Raw genomic sequence first — 20,762 nt, forward strand, 5'->3', positions numbered from 1 at the left:
GTTAAATTTAATGACCTCCTACATAACTCGGCAAATGGAAGATAAAATATTGTTAGTAAATAAAATTTCTAGATAACTTTTAATATGCGATTTAACTTGACTTTTTAGAAAAAGGTTAAGTTGTTTAAAAATTTGCCATTTGAATAACTTTTAAATATAAGATTAAGTCTAAAATAAACAGAACTTGTTAAAAAGTCTGTATTTGTAACAAAGCCATCTATAGACAAAAACTTGAGCTGGTATAATAGATAATCAACAGTGGTGTGTAACGACATGTAAACTGTATATATTTAGAAAAATATGCTCTAACAACATACTAGTTACATTGACCTATTCATGCTGTTAGAAAATTTTTATCTCATTTGATAAAGAAGATACAAAAACCATGTTGGTTGAACCAACATGCCTGATCCCAACTTAATATTTAGACCTGAGATTTAGGTAAAAAAAAAACATGAGTCAAAATCCGATGATAATACAGTCTCCAAGTGGTACCCGAACTGATACGGCGAATCCACCTGCTTCGGCAGCACGCACAACGGATTTGGAGGTGCGAAACTCACGTTCAAACAGAATCAATGCGATAGGTACAACTGTAACCACTATGGCCCAATGTTCGCCTGGGAACGTACTGGATTGATTGATTGATTGATATAAGATCTATCATTGGAGAGTGTCTTTTAAGTTAACCTACATAAATATATGCTACTGCTATACAATGTGTCTTAGTTCTAGATGCCAGAACTCATCTGATTTGGCGAAAGTCGAACAACTGACTTGCTTGCGCACAATCGCAGAACTTAAGCTAAGATGAGCGGAAGAAATAGGAATAACCGAGAATTCTTAGGATGTAGTCAAGCAGTTGATTAACAACCGTACGAGATGGAGATATTTTGTAGAGACCCAATGCTTCAAAAGATATTAAAGGAAAGAAAAAAGAAAAATCCATATCTTACAGAATCTGAAAGTGTCGCTGTCATCCAGTTCTATTTCTGAAAAATATTGGTTAATAGAAGCATCTCCATTTAAGAGAAAATTGTTCAATTATAACTGATTTATTGACCAATTTAATTATGATGTGATCCAATTTTCAGCATTAATAAGCAAGGACACGTGTGTCGCGTAATTGATTGTGTATTAAAACTACAGAATCTCAAAAGTAAGCTTATAGCTCTTTAGTACCATTTTCCAACACTATTTATTAATTAATTGTGTATAAAGCGTAGTATGTAGTTTTGTAATTTAATATAGAATTGCTCTTGATATATATGTGGCTGTCTTCGAATTTCTCAAGAAGGTCTTTATAATATTTAGTTATTTTTCAAATACATACATTTCTTGACTGTAATTTGCAACCTTAATTTGATTCAACGAAAATCGAATGAAATTGCTGAACTATTTGCTTGGCAATCGCTTACACAAGCAAATTAGATAGACATTGGTTCCACACTATATGTCATAGTAACTGCAGATATCGGTGTTATTTAGTTCTATTTTTCACAGGTATTAATAGGTTAAAATGAGCATGTCTAGTTTAGAAACAAGTGATTAATTTCAAGTCTGACTGTCTTATGCATGTAGGATTTTGGCATTACCGTAATTAGGAATGAAAAAATTGTGTACAATATTGCATAGTTGTAATATATTAACAATTATTTGACTAAATAAAATATGTTTAGTCCTTTATTTTTTGAATCTACAATGATGTTAGCTCTTTTTAAATATTTCTATATGAAAACACTATATTTACATCTTACACTATATTACACTTTTATTTAGTTGATATGAAAAATTTTTTAATTTAATCTGATATAGGAACAAATTAACTATAATTCAAATTTAATATTAAAATTTTCAACTTCAGCGCTGTAAAATTTCAAAGTTAAACTAATAGCACTTTAATGCCATTTTCTAGCACTAATTTATACCTCATGGTGTGCAGTATTCAAATGGTTCAAATAACTTCTCAGTTATATAGTTTAATATAATTTAGTTTTGGAAATGCTTGCTTTAACTTTGTACAGTACACCTGAAGACGTTCGAGTCTGTCAGTGCTATGTCAGTAGAAGCATGTTTAGTTAAGAAACCTTCAATTTAATCAAAGTCTAACTCTGCAGACGCAAATTATTACATGTTAGTAACATTTAAGCTATTCCACCATTAAGGACATAAAGATCTTCTACCTAGTGAAGAAATATCTTTATTATTTTAATGCTTGTTTTGATTTTGTTTGCAATTGATCCTTTTTCCATATTTTTTGAACACTAGAGAGCTCACAAAGCAACTCATGAAATAAAAAGTAATAATTTGCAATTATTTAACTATTTTTACTACCCCAACTATTTATACTCGTAGTACCCATACCTAAGCTATCTGTACTTCAATCTATTACTGTAACCTACTTTAGCGTGTAACACAGATTTGCTATAACTTGCATGTACATTTCTTTGAATAAATTCATATTTATATACATTTACTGTAAACGAGTAAATATATGAATAAATGAATAAGTCTGCATTATTACTTTTTACATATATTTTCATGTATCTTTCCGGTGATAAACACGTGCAAATCGTTTTTTCTTTGTATTTTTCTTTACTTATTTTTGCTTTAATATTCTTGAAAAGCTCCAATTTGTTTTGTTTTTATATCTGACACACTCGTATCTACCCCATTCGAAATGTATCTATTTACATGCGAGTGTATAAAAATATGAATAAAATCTTATTTTAAGTTCAAGATATGCAAAAATTATTCCATGAATATTTTTACTTACTTTAAACTGGTTTTATGGTTTAATTGAAGTTAAACTACTAGAGATTATTTACTATAAGTTAAGTGAATTAACTTTTATAAAAATTATTTTATTTGTCGATTTATGTATCTTAACAGGTAAAATATGCTGATAAGTTATTTACTCTGAATATAGTAGATTTAAATTCAGTTTATTGACTGACTTCTGGAATACTATCTTTCTAAGATAACTGGATTTTAAAATCTACAGATTTTTAAGAATAGAATTAATATATATAATGTGCAAAATCAACATCGATAGAAATAAAAATTTGTAATATATATCAATAAATTCGTTATATCTTAATTAGAATTCTTTATATCAGTTTAAAGATCACCATTGTATTATATGTGTTACTCAAGCGTCATCTTGTACAACATTTAACGCACACATCGTTCTTATAAAGATCAAGTTACAATATAATTAAGAATAATTATCCCAATATAGACAAATAGATTATATTAAGTATCAACAACAGTAGCGAGGCGTCAGCTTTTTGGCAAGGTGTTCACAATTTGATCAAAACAGAATTCCAACTATAACGTATTCCCCCTACTCCTGAGTTTTGTCCTTTCTATAAGCAAATAGCGTACAAGACCAACAAAACAATTTATTTAAATGTTCGCAGCCTGTGATCCACTGGTTTTTATGGTAAAAAGCTGTAGGAAAACGGCGACTTACCACAGATTTCGACATTTTTACATTAGGTACCAAATTCTTGGTATCTGAAGTTGGTCTATTCATTTTATGAAATAAAACCTTTATTTTAGAAAATCGTTTGAAAAAAGATATTTGAAACAAATCTTTAATCACACATTTATCCATTTCTAAACATTATTTTTCACTTCAAATTTCTTTAATATTTTTCTTTACTTTTACCATTTCTAGTATAAAATTGCAATAATGACTTTATTATTGGTTTATTTCCAACCTCTACATAAGAGTAAGAAACTCTCATGCACTCATTTACTCTTTTACTTTGTACTTACTATGCATGTATTTATTATTTTTCTTTACTTTTACCATTTCTAGTATAAAATTGCAATAATGACTTTGTTTTTGGTTTATTTCCAACCTCTACATAAGAGTAAGAAACTCTCATGCACTCATTTACTCTTTTTACTATGCACGGTTCAGTTTTTTTACTGAACCATTTGCCCATATAAAACAGCAACCGTGACTTTGATTGTATTTGCACGCTTTGTATGAACTTGCGGTTCAATTTAGTCGACTGAACCTCTAGTCAAATGTAAAGCGATTTTCGCTCAGTCATTTCTTTTCTCTTTTGTATTTACTTTGCATAACATTGAAGGTTCACTTTTTTTATTGAACCGCTTGCACGCATTAATTTAAGAGTTATGATTATTTTACGTACACATTTTGCGGGGCTTGTTTTCTCTTTTATTTTTATATTTGTTTGTATGTTTAGTGTTGTGTATACAATATTGAACATAGTCCCAATGTGAACGTTATTTCATTTGCATGCTTTGTAAGCAGCGCGGTGCAGTTTTTATTCTGGACCTTAGTATATTTGAAGAGGAATGTGTTTTCTCTTTTATTAATTATGAGTAATTTTGGGTGTAACTAACATATGTATGTGTGATTTTGATTGTATTGTACGTTTTGTGTTTATGTTAATCTGTTTGGAAAAGCTATTATAAAATATGTTAAGTAGCAAAATAGCGAGATTATTTACCTAATAAAAAAAAAGATCTAATAAGGAAGCTTTGTTAAGGTGTTCAGTAAACACTCTGAAACATTCGACGCCTCGCCTCTGATCAACAAATAGGTAGAGAGAAAAAATAACTTCCAAGGTTTATTAATAACTTCATTTATCAACTAAACATTATTTCTTTTTCATTCCTTCTAGATAGTTTCTTATATAAAATATTCTAGCTGTGTTATTGAGAATAACTAATAATTTGGATGTGGAATTATTGCCAAATTTTTAAAAATAATTTGGGAACTTCACAGATACTTCTTAAGGTTTTGAAATGCAATCCTTGGACTCTGTTTGGAATTCAATTGGAAGCAGTACACTACAGTTGCATCACAATATATTTTCAAAAAAGACATATTTTAATTAATATTTTCTTTCATATCTAATTTTATTTTAAAACTTATTCATTTAACAGTCATAGAGAAATTTTTAAATATAATAATGCCACGTAGGTTCTTGAAATAGAAAATGTGGTTGCCCTGTAAACCTACTAAACCGAACGTTGCCATACTTAGTTCAAGCAACACCGCAAAGGCTATAGATACGTTTGGAATTAATATAAATGCTTACGTACATACGTACAAGCATAAAAAATCAAAAACACATATACACGCTTTAAGTACACAGCAGATACCACTTTAAAGTATATCTGCAAATGTTGTCCCCATGCAAACATAAATTAAACTCCTTGCTATCAACAAAACAATTGTACAGGGGAAAGGGAAAGGTGTTTACATGTATAAATGTGTGTATACACAGAAATACAATTACCAAACAGAGCAACATGCCAGCAGCTTTATTTTATTACCTAAGCAGCAGTATTGTCTACACTTAAAAGCACATCGCTGCCATTCACCCCCAACCAATACATAAACGCCCACTTAATTCAACTGCCTCACAACAATGGCTCACATTCAACTCATGTTCGAGTTAAAAATAATTCTTAGAATATTTTCGTATACTATGGGCACAAATACACAAATACTTCTTGACTTAATAAGCAGATTTGCGTATGGGTGAATGTAAATATGAGAATTAAAATGAATATGAGTGAAACTATACGAGCGCTAAATACATAAAAGTGTTCATTTGCGAGTATTTATACAAGCCAAAAGATTTTTTTATTCAAACACACACATGTGTATATTTGTATAAGTGTGAGTGTGTGTCGTGTAAATTAAGCTGCTACGCATAGAAATTGTCTTCCTGTTTTTGTGTATTAAACAAATAAAGAACTCATATTTGTGCTGCTTTTGTTTTTGCTTTTAATTATTTTCGCTGCTTTCGCTATTTTGTATCATATTTAATATTGTTTTTTTTCTTTTTTAGTACTCCGGTGCAAAATAAAAAGCAAAAATTTATGATTTTATCTATCTCAGCTGGCAGGCAAAAATGCTTATATTTGGGAGAACTTTTTAATCATAAAAGAATCACACATAAGCACATGCAATTATAAAATAAAGAAATTTCGCAGATATGCAACAACAAAGAGAATATTTATTGCCTTTTTAATTGGCTGCACATCAACTGTTTTTCTTTTTCTTATAATTACTCATACGCACCCCCGTGCCTCTAGTCAGATTACTCATTTGAATTCATATTTTATATTTTAAACAAGTTAAATGTAATTCTGGAAATTTATTCAAATTTTGAAAAAATAAAATAATATATATGAGTCATTCTTTTATAAGTGGAACAGTTTTTGACGTCATCATCTTCGATTTGAATGAAATTTATAAAAAAAATATCATTTAAAAAAATACCCATGCTTCAGAAAAAAGCTTAAAAATTTTTAAAGTAGGAGTTTAGATATTTTACTAAAAGGTAAAGATCTGTAAGATTTTGAGAATAATTTTTTTTTGTGTCTCAGGAAAAATTTTTTATATATTATTCCTAAGAAATATGGACCGATGGAATTTTAGGAATTTACACTTTAGACCAACTTTAAAATGACCATATATCAGGATCTGTAAATAATATAAATCTAAATTTTATTGCATTTTATTATGATTAATAATAAATTAAAATTTTTGTAAACTTGTACATTTTGTTACTTGTAGTTACTTGAGTGTTATGAGCTCCTACACTTATTTGCAGCTCGGGTTCCGGGTCACAGGGGAGTTTTGGAAAATGAACAAGTTGATGAGCTAGCTAGAACTGCATCAAAAACTGCTTTCACTGGCTCTCAACTCTTTTGTAGGTTAAACTGGGGCAGAACAAAGCAAATTATTAAGGAGAGGAAAAATCATATGCGGCTGAAGTACTGGAAAGACTTCCCAGGACTTAGACAAAGCAAAGCGCTGATAAAACGGTACTTTTACAAAAACATTCTTAAATTCTCAAAATGTAATTTAAGGTTGATAACGGGTTTCATTATGGCCGGAAATATTACCTTCATAAACTACAATTATCGGCCAACTCGCAGATGAGGAAACTACTTGGCATATTCTTTGTGACTGTCCAACTTTAATAACGCACATAACAAACTTGTTTCATATGGAATTTCTGTCACCAGAATAGATAAGAGTTCTTCTCTACATTTAGTTCAGGACTTTGTTCACAAAGCTTTAAAGAACTTTGTGTAATTAATAGTGAAATTGTTGCAATGGGATTCTTCTGGCCCTAGTACTGGCTGCTGGGCTATTTCATGGCTCTAAATATATATTAAATATTCTTATACTCATTCATTCTCATCATGAAAATTTCATGGTTGCATTATCTTTAGATGTATTTAAAAAAAATTTATTTATTCACTAAATATAAATATTAAATAAAATTTTGAATAATATGTCATAAAATATTTAAATTTTTATTTGTTATGCAAGTTTATCGTTAATTTTTATGTAAAACTGATATTTTCTGATATTTTCAGATTAACAATAGTTTTAAAAATATTTTTAAAAAATTTAACATGCACTTCGTATATTTGAAATAAGCAAAAAAATTTAATGCAATTAACTTTAAGAAAATTGGTTTTTTAGACCAAATTTATTTATTAATATTAAATTAATATTAAAAAGAAATATTTCCCCTAGAATTCCATTTCAATTAAAAAAGAAATATCGAAAATGATTCAACATTTACTGACTAAAAATTTAATGAAAATAAAGATAAAATTTGCTTCGTCTAAACTGAAACGAAGAATATTTTAATTCCAGCAAAATTAAGAAAAAATCAAATCAGAGTTACTCAGGCCGCCCTTGAGTCAATACCAATTATTGTCTATATTAGCTTTTGTAAAAGCCATTTTCTTTTTGCTTTTCTTAATAATTCAAGATTTAGTAATATAATTTAATAATCTCTATTATTCTATTCAAAAATAAATATAATTCAGAGTTCAATTCAGCATATATTGACATTATAACAGTCCTTTGGACAATCGAACGCCCATTGTTGAGATAAGCGTAAGTTTTGCTCAACATCTCACAGAATTTACAGACATCGGTGTTCCATAGTTAAATTTTTGATTGGTCTTAACTGGTTTCCAGTTGAAAAACCAGTGATTAATCTTCAATTCAACTCTGCAGTCACTGATAATTGTATATGGAAAGCATTTTAGTTATTTTACAATTATGAACATAAAGGTATTGTGTACCATATATAGCAAAGATGTATATCTCTTATTATAAAGTTGCATTTGGTTTTTTACCATTGTTTTTTTTTTTGATATACATAGTGTATATTGATAACATAATCATACGACAATATTTCTGTTATAAACCTGGAAAAATTAAGCTCAATTGCAATACTTCAGATTTTCAACTAAGTGCAATTTTCAAGCACTATATTTTAATATTTTATATATAAACTATTATATGCATCACACAGTAGTTGAAATAATTAATCAGTTTAATATAAGCATATTTGTAATTTGTTTGCATAAAATTTTGGGGTTTCACAAAAATGTTTAGAACCATTTTGTTGATATAAGAATTGTGTTATATGTTTTAAATTTATATATTTATCAATGTTTATATTACAATTATTATCTAAATAAAAGATGATTTAAATAACTATATTATATATACTATTTATGATCAAATAATAAAGTATTGATTTTTTGTAATTAAGTTTTCGTAATAGCAATTGCGAAATTATAATATTGTTAATTGTTATAAATGATCAAAGCTATTGATTTAATAATAGGGAAAAAGACTTAGAAACTTTCAAGCAAACCACCACATATCAATTTTCACGGATGGTTCAAAAATGGAACTGCAAGCTAGACGCAATAATTCTTATGGTATTTGCAGACACAAATCAATCCCTTAGGCTACTTAATAAAGTCACTATTTTTCAGGATGAAGATTTTGCTATGAAGGATAGATGTAGTAGCCAAGCAGCAATTAAAGCCTTTCAACCTTTCATTACAAAATACAAATTGTAGAATATGTGGCACCTTACAGGACAAAAAATTTTTGCATTATCTCTGAATGTCCAGTTCTGGGCATAAAGAGAAAAGAAATAAATTTTTATAGTAATACTTTTTTATAAAATAAGTTAGTTAAATAATTTTCCTAACAAATTCTTCCCAATTGGCTAAGAAAGCCATTTTGATTCCACAATTCCTTCAAAAATGGTTAGAAAAATTATCAAGTTAGAACCAGCTAAAAGCCTCTATAAATACGAGAGTTTGTCCAATGCTAATGCTGGAGATATCACTGAGTGTGTTAAAGAAGGGGGCACCCAAAATCTTAAATCTGGTTCTGAATAAGCGTTGACATAGACACAACGAGTATGCTGGTGTCCCTTTTTCAAGGTCCGGTAGATATGTGCTACAGCAGATACTACAGGGTAGGTGGACATTGGCGTATGCCTTCCTGTGATCCAGTGCCCTGTAAAGACAGATAGAGAACTAGATATCTTCGATTTACTTCTATGTATTAGAGCAGAGATTTTACATTTAGAATAAAGAGCCATGTAGCTCTTTATTTCGCTGCTATTGAAATATGAACCAAATCTCTATTTGCCTATTGCAAAAACTGGTCATTTTGATTATGTCGAAATATAATATAGTGTACTAGCATTTATTGAACCCATTTGTATGAAACAATTTAATATAAAATGAAACACAGAGCAGATCAGTTATTCGAACACTTCAAACATCTTTGAACAGATCGAACAGTTTAGAAGACTTGACGTTACGATTCGACTGCTTACAATCAAGAATACTTAAAATCCACACTACAATATTCGAACACTTTAAAACTACTTACATGAATATATACATGTAAATTAAATATCTTTTTCTTGGCAAAATAATAAAGTAATTACCTTTCTTTACTACAAATGATATTCTCTAATTTTCTTTGCAAGATACTATTCTAATCCTTCAGCACAATAAATATTAAAACCTAAACTTTCTCATACAATAATATCTCACTTTCATTTGAGTTCCTTAGCCAGTTTTAAAATTCTATTCAATTTATTTGAAACTATGCCAACTTCAATACAAAAGCACTTCGAAGCAACAGAAAATCCTTGTTTGAAAACTAAAGAATCCTGACTGGCTGCGGTGAAATGGGCAACCGCGCACAAAACTCTCATTATTATGCAAAGATTTCGCTTCCTGTTATTTGAGGAAAGTTTCCAAGTTTATATGCTATTCAGTGTGTATTTGTATCTCAGAATTTGCTGAAAAGTTTTAAGCGCAATTCAAAAAGTTTCTACTCATGCTTCCAGTATTAAAAATTTAACGGACTTCCTCTTAATGGCAGTGGCTTGACTTGTTTAGTTAATGGAACAAAAGTGGCATGCGGAATTCTTCAATTGTGCACTCCTGGCAACTTTTTAATGCAATTTAATTATTTAAATTTATATCAACTATTTAATCGAAGAATTTTTAGTACCGGTTTAAAAGGAACTTAAACTTAATTTTTGTAGATTTTAGTGTTTTTAGTGTTTTATTACGATGCCTATTTTACCTAGGAATCGGGCCATATAAAGCAAATTTTAATTTGTTTTATTATTAATATTCAATCAATCAATCCAGTACGCTCCCATGGGAACATTGGGCCATAATTATTGATATTAATAATATTAAATATTATTTGTTGAAAATAGTGGGTATGTTAACACAACAACAAGAGATGGAAGGGTATCAAACAAACCAACCAACTGATTGACAACACCATCGCAAAGTTCGCGAAGCGAAAATTTATTCCATATTTAAGTGCGTACCTCTTAAGAAGAGGCAATAAAACTCTGTATGGTAGGTTCAAGACTACTTTTTATTAACGCAAAAGCACTAAGGAAGTTACACGAAGCCCAGAAGTTGGTACAATTGACCCAATTAGTAAATTAATAGAGTGTTATCTTATATAGTACTTTTTAGTAAAGAAGCTCAGTTTGTTTCTTTCTAATGTTAACAAATTATTTGTGATTGATTATATATCAATCATCGTATTGAATAATTTAAATAAGTCTATGTTATATTTTATTAAAAGTTATTATTAGTTAGTTAGTTATTATTTATTATTATTAGTTATTAGTTAGTATTCGCTAGAACTACGAATTCAATAGAGAATTCAATCGACAAGTAGAATGTAGTAAGATATATAAAATCACAAGTTCAATTCATCAACCGAGAATGACCACCAAAACAAGAAATTGTAAAAAACCTAATTGGACCCTAAGAAGACAGACCTAAAAAGAGATGGCTAGATAATGCTGAAGAAGATTTAATAAAGCAACGCGTGAGCTATTGGAAAACTTAGCATCAGACCGAATCAGATGGCAAAAATTGGGTGAGGGAACATTAGTCCACCCAGGACTTTTATGCTAAGAAAAAAGAATAAGAAAACTCTAATGGATTAGTGGTTATTATTATAGTTAAAGTCCAAGTTTTACTGCAACCAGAATAGATCTATTGCACATAGTCCACCGTTTAAACCATAAAAGTTATACACACACTTTGCAAAATTTTAGGCTTTTTATTCTACAGTTTATATAGAGAAATAACATCGCTTAGCATGTTTAACAGCAAGAAACCGTTTCAGTTCAGATTGGTTGACGCAAATGGCGAAGGATTGGCCACTGGATTGGAAGACCTGCGAACCATATTGCAAGAATAGCACTCCGATGGAACCCCCAAGGCTCTAGAAGACCTGGCGCACCAGCACAAACATGGCGCAGAACTATAGATAGAGAACCTAATAGTGCAAATTATAACTGGAATGATATATGCCGCGAAACACCCAATAGAGTTAGGTTTAGATCTATGATAGAGCCCCTATGCTCCACAAGGAGAAGAGGACAACAGTAAGTAAGTAAGTTATGTTTAACCCATTCGGGTCTTGCAATTAATAATAAAATTTGAGATGTAAGACACTTTGTTTATTTTCTCATGGTTTTGAGAACAGTCACTGAAGTAGGTATTTAATTTCCTAGTTTGGTCGACCGGGATCCGTCAAGCAACTCACCACAAGGGTAATATTTCTACGTAGAATTGGGATCATAAAATTTTAACTTATTTAGGAGGAATAAACCACATCTCTTTGATCTTTTCTATTTTATAGTTCGGTCGATAGGGATCCATCAAGCAATTCACCACAACGGTGATATCTCTACGTGGGATGGGGATCATTAAATTTAACTATATCTTTTTGATCTTTTCTATTTTATATAAGTTAACATTAGTTAACATTCCCTACATATAATTATTTATTTTACTTTACTATTTATTATAAGTCAACATAGTTGACATAAATATTGCTTATTACGTATAAATTATTTTACCTGTTTGCAACAGTATTGAAATGTTCTCACAATACTGTTGACAGGTTACCCTAAATTTGTTTATTGGAATCGGGTTGCAGCATGTGAACTGCAACTCAGCATTTTTTTAAAGTAAGGAAAAATTAGACTAAGAATGTTAAGGTAGAATTAAGAATTTAAAAATTAAAATAAATCAGATCTGTTTCTCACCAACAACCGAAAGGTCGTTTTATTTAACTTATATAACTGCTCCATTCGAGAATAAAATAACTATTTTTCATCCTATTTAAGAGACGATTAGGTTATACCGGCGATCCCAGGGAGATGCACCTAGGCCCATTGTGCTACCATATTACTGAAAACCCAAGGGCTAAAACCATCTAGAACCTTTGACAAAACTTATATAAGAGACAAAAACTACATGGTTTTTATCTTTTCCATTTTATACTTAATTATTCTATTGAGGAATAAGATTACTCAATTTTATTCCCTCTTAATTATTCTATTAATTCTATTGAGGAATAAGATTACTTAATTTTATTCCCTCTTAATTATTCTATTAATTCTATTGAGGAATAAGATTACTCAATTTTATTCCCTCTTAAAGGAACAATATGCATCTTTTTGATCTTTTCTTTTTTATACATAACCATTCTTTACGATAATAGGATTACTACATTTCATACTATTTAAGAAAGACAAACTACAAAGTTTTGATCTTTTCCATCCTGTATTTAACCACTCAATTCAGATAGGAGATCAATATTTTATCCTCTTTAAAAGAGTCAAACTATATCTCGTTGACTTTTTCCATCTCATGCTTAACTACTCTACGTAAGAGTGTTTAAGAGTGATCCTGAAATTTTATTCAATTGTATAAGGACAAATCTTAACTCTTTAATCCATTTTAAATACATTTTTTTTACGATTCTTCAAATAAATTGAATTCAGCAATCACACTTACAACACAAATAGTATTCCTTATCGAAACAAGTGATTGATTGCGCTTTTTGTTTGCAAGTAATTAGTTTTATTTAACACTTGACATACTTGAGTACATAATAGCTCCGTTCAAAGCAGGTCACTTAAATCCACAAAACTCCTTATTGAATGACATATAATAGCTCTTACATTATACGAGTACTTTAATGCTATGAAAAAAAATATTATTTAATTACTTAAAGGAAATAATATAGGAAATAGTGACCTAGCATTTTGACATTAACACTGCAATTATTTTAATTATTCAATTGTGGCTGACATTATCGAAGAGGTGTAATAGAGTCAAGCAGTCAAGGAAATATTTATTAACACTAAATTAAATAATTGGTGAGGTTTCCATTTCAACTATTTTGACATTCATGAAATATTAATTTATTGTTGATGTATTTTTCATGTGAAAAATATCCTTTCATCGTGTTTATTTGACGAAGCAACAGTCACTAAAACTTATGGAGTTATGAAAGCAATTTCGAGGAGTTCGTAAAAATTTCTGAAGTACTTAATTTTGTTTACAAACAAAAGTTATAAAATCAACAGTAACCAATGCTACTTTATAGATATTTTGAAAATTATGACAATTTTATTTTGTAAGTTGACGCATAAAAAATCGAAGTTCAAGATATCAGCAGTAAATTTATTATTGAAATAGTTTGAATATTCAGCTGTAAATCAAAAATTAAGTTATGGAAATAATTTTATATGAACGCCCACAAGTTCTGAAAAGTACTTTCATCACATAAAAGTCATAAAAAGTGAAAATTGACTGAGCAGAAAAACATATAAATCCACTTTAACAGCTGACAAAAACATCCCACCACCCAACAAATGTCCTTTTTTCTGTGCTTTAGACATAAATGTCAGGAAAAAAATTAATGTGAAAATTATTTATAAGAACTATTGTGAAGTAAATTTATATTTTTGATATAATATTTATTTTAAGAGATGAAAAATAATATCTATTACTTTTTATATCTGTATTTATCAAACTTAAACTTCAGAATATAATAACATTATCCTAGGAGTTAAAAGAGAATTTAGTTGGATATTTCAATACAAAGACACTTAAATACAAAGTATAACTAAAAAAGATATTATCACAGAATCACTTCAATTAGTAGTCTTAGGTGGCATATTTGATTTATAAGTCATTATATACACTCTTCATTAAATATAGTTTTGCTAAATATTTTCACGAAATTATTTCATCATTATTTTCATAAAATAATTTATCAAATATTAAATTTGATAAATAAACATTATAAATAAAATAGTTAAATAAATATATAAAATAATGTATATCCTTACGGGAGAGGCAATAAAACTCTGCGAAGTAGGTTCAATACCACTTTTTTGTGACGCAACAAGGTTTAAAGACATACTCTAAACATAGAAGCGGGCACAATAGACCCGATGAACGCAGTTTCACATTCTATTTCAGTAATAGTAATAATTATAATTATAATGTGGGGCCACACATATCTTTACTGCGTCGGAATATATTGACGGAACTTGTTTCAGAAGTTTTGAATTTAAAATGCATACACTATATAGTCTAGACTTTGCACTATCTAACTAACATTTGCTTTGGTCTCTGCAAAACTCTCTCAATGGTAATAAACTAAAGAGCCGTTGAAGATCACTAGAAAAAGTTTTTCATCGACAAACTACAGGAATTCTACTCACATAGAATAAGAAAACTACCCAAAACATGGCAAGACGTCATATATAATAATGGCCAATATCAATGTTTATATTAAATTTGATTTTTAAATTCGATATTGACGAAAGAAATCAAGTGTTTAATAGAAAGTATTGTTTTAGTAGAGATGTATTTTGAAAAGTAATAAATTAGAACAACAAAACTTTTTTTTATTCATTTATTAATTGAATTTTTGGCCAACCATACACCTGTGTCGAGTATTGCCAAATATTTTATTTTTCTGAGAATGCAAGTACCTTTCCGGCAAGCAAACTTTTTGTGCCTTTAACTGCCAAAAAGTTTGATTTGTTTTTTTCAATATAAGCATAATTGTGGCAATATTAAAAAAATAAAACTATATAAGTATGAAAAAATTAATATGTAAGATTAAGTTTTAAGTGCATTAAATTTATATTTGGCAACATCTTTTTCTGTCAAAAAGTTCACTCGGAATCTGACAAAAATGTTGCAATTAAATTATAATTTCAAACACAAGCGACCGTTTTAAAAAGATTTATATTCTTATTTACTTTCAACTTATGTCAACTCAGAAGTAAAACATAAATAAAAATATGTAAAAATAAAAAGAAAATAATATGAAAATAAAATAAAATACAGAAAAATAATATAAATGAAATACGAAGAAAGTCGGAAGAAGAAAAAAGAAACAAAAAGATTTATTGCTTAAAAAATTTTTGACAAGAAAAACCGAAAAGTTACACATGGAAATCCTTAAAAGCAAAACTTTGCCAGGATGCAAATTAAAATGGCGATATAAAAATTTTTACAGCAAAAGCAGTGCAGCCACCCACACGGCAGTAAAGTACACAAATAAGTGTTATATCCTGCAGAGAGTTTTTCTCGTTCAATGAAACTAAAAAAATGTGAACGCAATTGCAGAGAAATGTGAAGTCATGACAGGATTGTCGTCCTTCCCGCTGCACATGAAAACAGTTTTTCACTTTTATCCTCGTAAATGTAAATATTTTTATATTTCACTGGGTCGGAATATTCCGAGAACTCTGCCGGAGTGTCAAACTTTAAGGGAAGCTAAACAAAGATTTACTTTTCATGAATTTTAAGTATTGAAATCCTTAGATATCTTCCATGTTTTACTTATAAAACTCTTAAACCTAATCCATTACTGAAGTTTTTTTTTTTGGGAGATAGATAATATAAATGATCTTGTGATAATTAATTTATGTTAATTAATTACAATATAAATAATATTATTATTTTTAATAATAAAGGTGAAATAAAAATATTTGATAATAATTCGAGATACTACTTATAATAAAATGATATTATCTAAACTAAGAACAACCACCTGACTATAAGTTATTAATTGTTAATAAAAAAGATGACAAAAACTTATAAAGGAAAATGTTTTTCTTCAAAGGGCTTGAACAACATTGTGTTTTATATAGAACAAACCCAGTACTCTCATTGAGATGTTCCGTAAAGATATCAATCTTTAGGTAGATTTTCTCATAGGTCACAGACGATTAGGGAATTATGCTAGAAAACTGAATCACCCATTTACTCACAACTGTACCAGTTGTGGAGAAGACGTAGAAAGTACTAAAAGGTTTTGTCAAAAATTTAAGGTGGTTTTTAAACATTTAGGTTTTTATACGGTAACACAAAGTGCAAATATAGATCCTAAGTATATTCCTAACATCGCCGGTATAACCTAACCTAATACAAAATTAAACGAACTTTTGCTTTCTATAGCATTTTAAAGTTTTGATTAAATTAAGTAAGATATATCTACTTATATCTCATGTTTTTACAAATATGGGCCAAGTACAACCATACGACTTTCATTGAACCAAATGCGTTTAGGGTTTTTTAATTAATGAAAAATATTTTGTTATGTTTTTCGGCTTTAGAAGATGTCATCCTTTCAAAAATTATACAATAATTCTCGTTTAATAAAAAGAATATGAAAGATTTTATACTTCGTTGTGTACCATTATTTCTGGTATTATATGTCAAATAGGAAGGATAGCAGAGTTTTGACAATTCGTTGAGTTTTGAACGTATATGCTGACCAGTAAAACATAATGAAATATAAAAACAATAATGTGTCAAACGTAGAAGAAAATCTATATACAGCAATTCAAAAATTTGGACCGCTCTGGATAAATTAAATTAACGTCCCAACAACTTTAAAGTGTTCATTTAAAAATCTTGAATATATAAAAATTATTTTTTATTCCACATTGACTTTTTTCTTATTTTATTGTATTTATTTGAGATAAGTGAAGCACTGACTACTTGCATAAGTGAAGTAAATGGGACTTATTTCATAATTGAGATATGAATGCCAGTTAATGCGGCTATTTAAAACAGTTTGACATGTTCAATGTATTTCTTAATTATTTAAGTAAATGGAAATTAATAATATAGTTGATAATACATTTAGGGATATTAAATAGTACAACATTTCATAATATAAGCTTTAAATTGAGTTTTTGAAAAAAAATAACTTACCTTTGATATGCTAGTGCCACGTATCTGTAATTAAAATTGGTTCTTACTACAATATTATTGATATTACTTGTTAATATACTAGAAATTAATTGTTTTAAAAATAATTTAAAAATAGTTTTAATAAGCTATCAGTAATATAAAGTGCAGTATATTTAATTTATTTGTTAACCGTTAACGAACAGGAAGTATTTCAAATTTACTTCCCACGAGATCCAAGCAACTTTTCAAACTAAGAGAAACTGTGTAGTATAAATTAAATATAAAAATATTTTTATTTTAGTGAAACTTTATTACTACATATTCATGGCAATTGGATAACATATTAACATAAATTTTGTTTTTTATAACAACAATAACAATAATAAATTTAATAATAAAATGTTTATTGTCGCCATATACACGGAATTGCACCCAGGAAGTGAAGGAACAATGACGCTTATTTAAAAACATTAGTCCATTAAGAGTCAGAGTCAGTCAGTATTATAGTATTTTTTTATTTATCTCGTACAAAAAGTGGAATATATGTATAGAAAATAAATAATTGAAATCAAAAACAAAAACAAAACGTATTATAAACTAGAGGTGGGTTAACATTAGTTTGTACCAAAGTAATAAAAAAAACAACAGTTTTATATATTATATCTAATTGATTGAATTGATAACAAAATATATTTAGATATTTTGATGCTAACGTTTAATATAAATACATAAACATATATATTTATTAATATATTTCTGTACAGCTTCAAGTAATTACATGGCATTATACATACATATATGTAAGTATATGTACATGAAAACATTGGATGGCAGTACGTGTTTATGGAAGTTACATGTTTGGAATTGTTTGCTTGAATATTTGACATATATATTTGCTTACAAAAAGTTTTTCTTAAACTTTTTAAAAAGCTTTTCTCAACCTAAGACGTGCAATTACCAAGAAAAAAACATGAACACGAAGTGGAACGAATGGAAACGAAGTGATCTTCGCTTCAAAAGGGAGTCACTCTCATTCGACGCTTTAATGTTGTTACTTGTGTCTATTTTATATTCTTTTTTTAATAATTTTTATAAGTGAAATTTAAAAAATTTAAAAAATTACTTACACATTCATTATATTAAAAGAAAACATAGAAAGTTAAGAAATAGTTTTTTAAAAATGAACACTGTATCAGTCAATAGTTTTATTAATATTACACATATTATAAAACGAAAACTAACGGATGTGATGTAGAACTAAACAGATCTCTTTTAATTCTTTAAAAAAATAAAAAAGATAGTGATAGCGAAATTTCTTAAAGCACAAAAACATAATCATTTAATAATGTGGTTTTAAGTACAAAAAATTTAAAAAAATAAATCACAAAAGTGCGTAGTAGATGCAATACTAACTTACCGATCACATTTAATTCTTAAATAAATTAAAAAACTAAATAACGAAAATCCATAGTAAACCCGAAAGTAACGGAACTGATTTGTTTTGTTTTTAAACAAAAGAAATAGCATAAGATTTAACTTCATCAATGGTGACAAAAATATTCTTTTAAGCACAATATTTATAAACATTTAATATGAAATTTTTTTTTTTTAAATAAAAAAATTTTAAAATAAAATCGCGAAAATCATAGTGAATGCAAATAAAAAACCGATAATTGTTTTTTCTTTTTGCAAAACTCATTTTGGTTTAAACTGAATATTAAAAACAAATGATAAAAACATTTTTTTAAAACACAAAAAGTGATCACTCAAAATTTTTGTTTTAATTTTATCTGGGTAAAAAAATTAATTCAACCTGTAAAAGATATAAGCGCAAACAAGAACTGATTAAGCCGAACTAATCTTTTCTTCACACATTAAAAGTCAACAACAAATTTTTTTTTAAACAGAGATTAACGGGTCCTTATTTACTCTTCATCATAGTGTCATCTCTTGAATTACCGATTGAAGTGCATTTTACCATATTCAACAATAAAAATAATGTGGTGAGTACAAAAATATAATCAATTAATAATTAAGCTTCAATTACACACAACTAAAAATATTAGATTAAACAATAACACAAAAATTGTTATTGTATAAATTGTAAAAATTGTTAATACAATTGTTAATATAATACAATATACAAAAGCTACAGAGTTATTAAGTGAAAAAAGTTATTTTATAGTGAGTTATTTAAGTAAATTTAAATCACAAAAAACATCAATAATAGTAGCGTCGATATTTGCGCTTAAGAACAATTAACTTAATTTTTATTGTAAAATTTTTTTGGGTGTAAACTAACTATACCGTATTTCTATGCATACCGTCGTTATAAATTGTTATGCACACATATGGTGCTCTTATAGAAACAAAAAAAAGTATAAGAAAAAAATATAATAAAACAATGTAGCAAAAAAATACAACAAAAAACTCACCAATCTTCTGCAAGTAAACAAAGCAAAACTTAAAAACTTTTTACCAACTTTGTGAGAGCAATTGTAATAAATGTTATTTTCTTGTTGTTATTTTTGTTTTTTCTTTGTTGTAATTATTGTTTGTTTTTGTATTAAATAAGAGTTAAATCGTAGCTTTTGCGCTTCATTAATGATGCTTTAATGAAAGCTTAAAAGAAAGCTGATAGGCTTGTTCACATGTTAATAAAGTCTCCTGCTCAGCGACAGCGCTGCTTACTGCTTAACATGTATGATCCTTAATTAAAAACATAAAAGTAAGCTGAGAGACTTGTTCATATGATAGTAAAGTTACTGCACGGCAACAGCGCTGCTTGGTATTAAATAAAATAATCCTTTAATAAAAGTGTAAAAGTAAGAATGAGAAAAAGTATAAGAGTAAGTAAAAGTGAAAGTTTTGCTTTAATGCTAATAAGGTGACTGTTCAGCAACAGCGCTGCTTGCTGCTTAACATGTATGATGCTTTAATAAAAACAAGAAAGTAAGCTGAGAGTCTTATTCATATGACAGTAAGGTGACTACTCAGCAACAGCGCTGCTTGCTGCTTAACATGTATGATGCTTTAATAAAAGCATGAAAGTAAACTGAGAGGCTTGTTCATATGATAGTAAACTGATTGCACAGCAACAGCGCAGCTTTCCACTAGACGAATGCATGTAGGTCTAAAATTCTTGTTGTTCTTTATAAAACAACAACATATATTAAACTTTTGCTTGGCTATATCACAAATTTTTTGATAATCATAAAACAAAATACATTCAGTACCAGCATTGTTTTATTAGCACCGAAGTAAAATCATAAAAAAAGTAAAATTTTTGTTGTTGAAAGAAAGTTTATTTGTGCATTGCTTTAACGTTTTCATGTTAAATGATAGCGAGAACAAAC

At 28.4% G+C, this 20,762-nt stretch overlaps 1 protein-coding gene across 1 annotated transcript in view; it reads left to right on the forward strand.

Annotated features, from left to right (window-relative positions):
• Nucleotides 1–454: 454 nt before the first annotated feature.
• LOC119667647 (putative protein TPRXL) overlaps nucleotides 455–20,762 on the forward strand; it is a 69,797-nt gene continuing 49,489 nt past the window's right edge. The window contains exon 1 of the mRNA XM_038076954.1: nucleotides 455–628. Within this exon, the coding sequence (XP_037932882.1) occupies nucleotides 455–628 (174 nt within the window). The remainder of the gene's footprint in view (nucleotides 629–20,762) is intronic.

Source organism: Teleopsis dalmanni, chromosome 1, assembly GCF_002237135.1.
Source record: "Teleopsis dalmanni isolate 2A chromosome 1, ASM223713v2, whole genome shotgun sequence".
Lineage (NCBI taxonomy): Eukaryota > Metazoa > Arthropoda > Insecta > Diptera > Diopsidae > Teleopsis > Teleopsis dalmanni.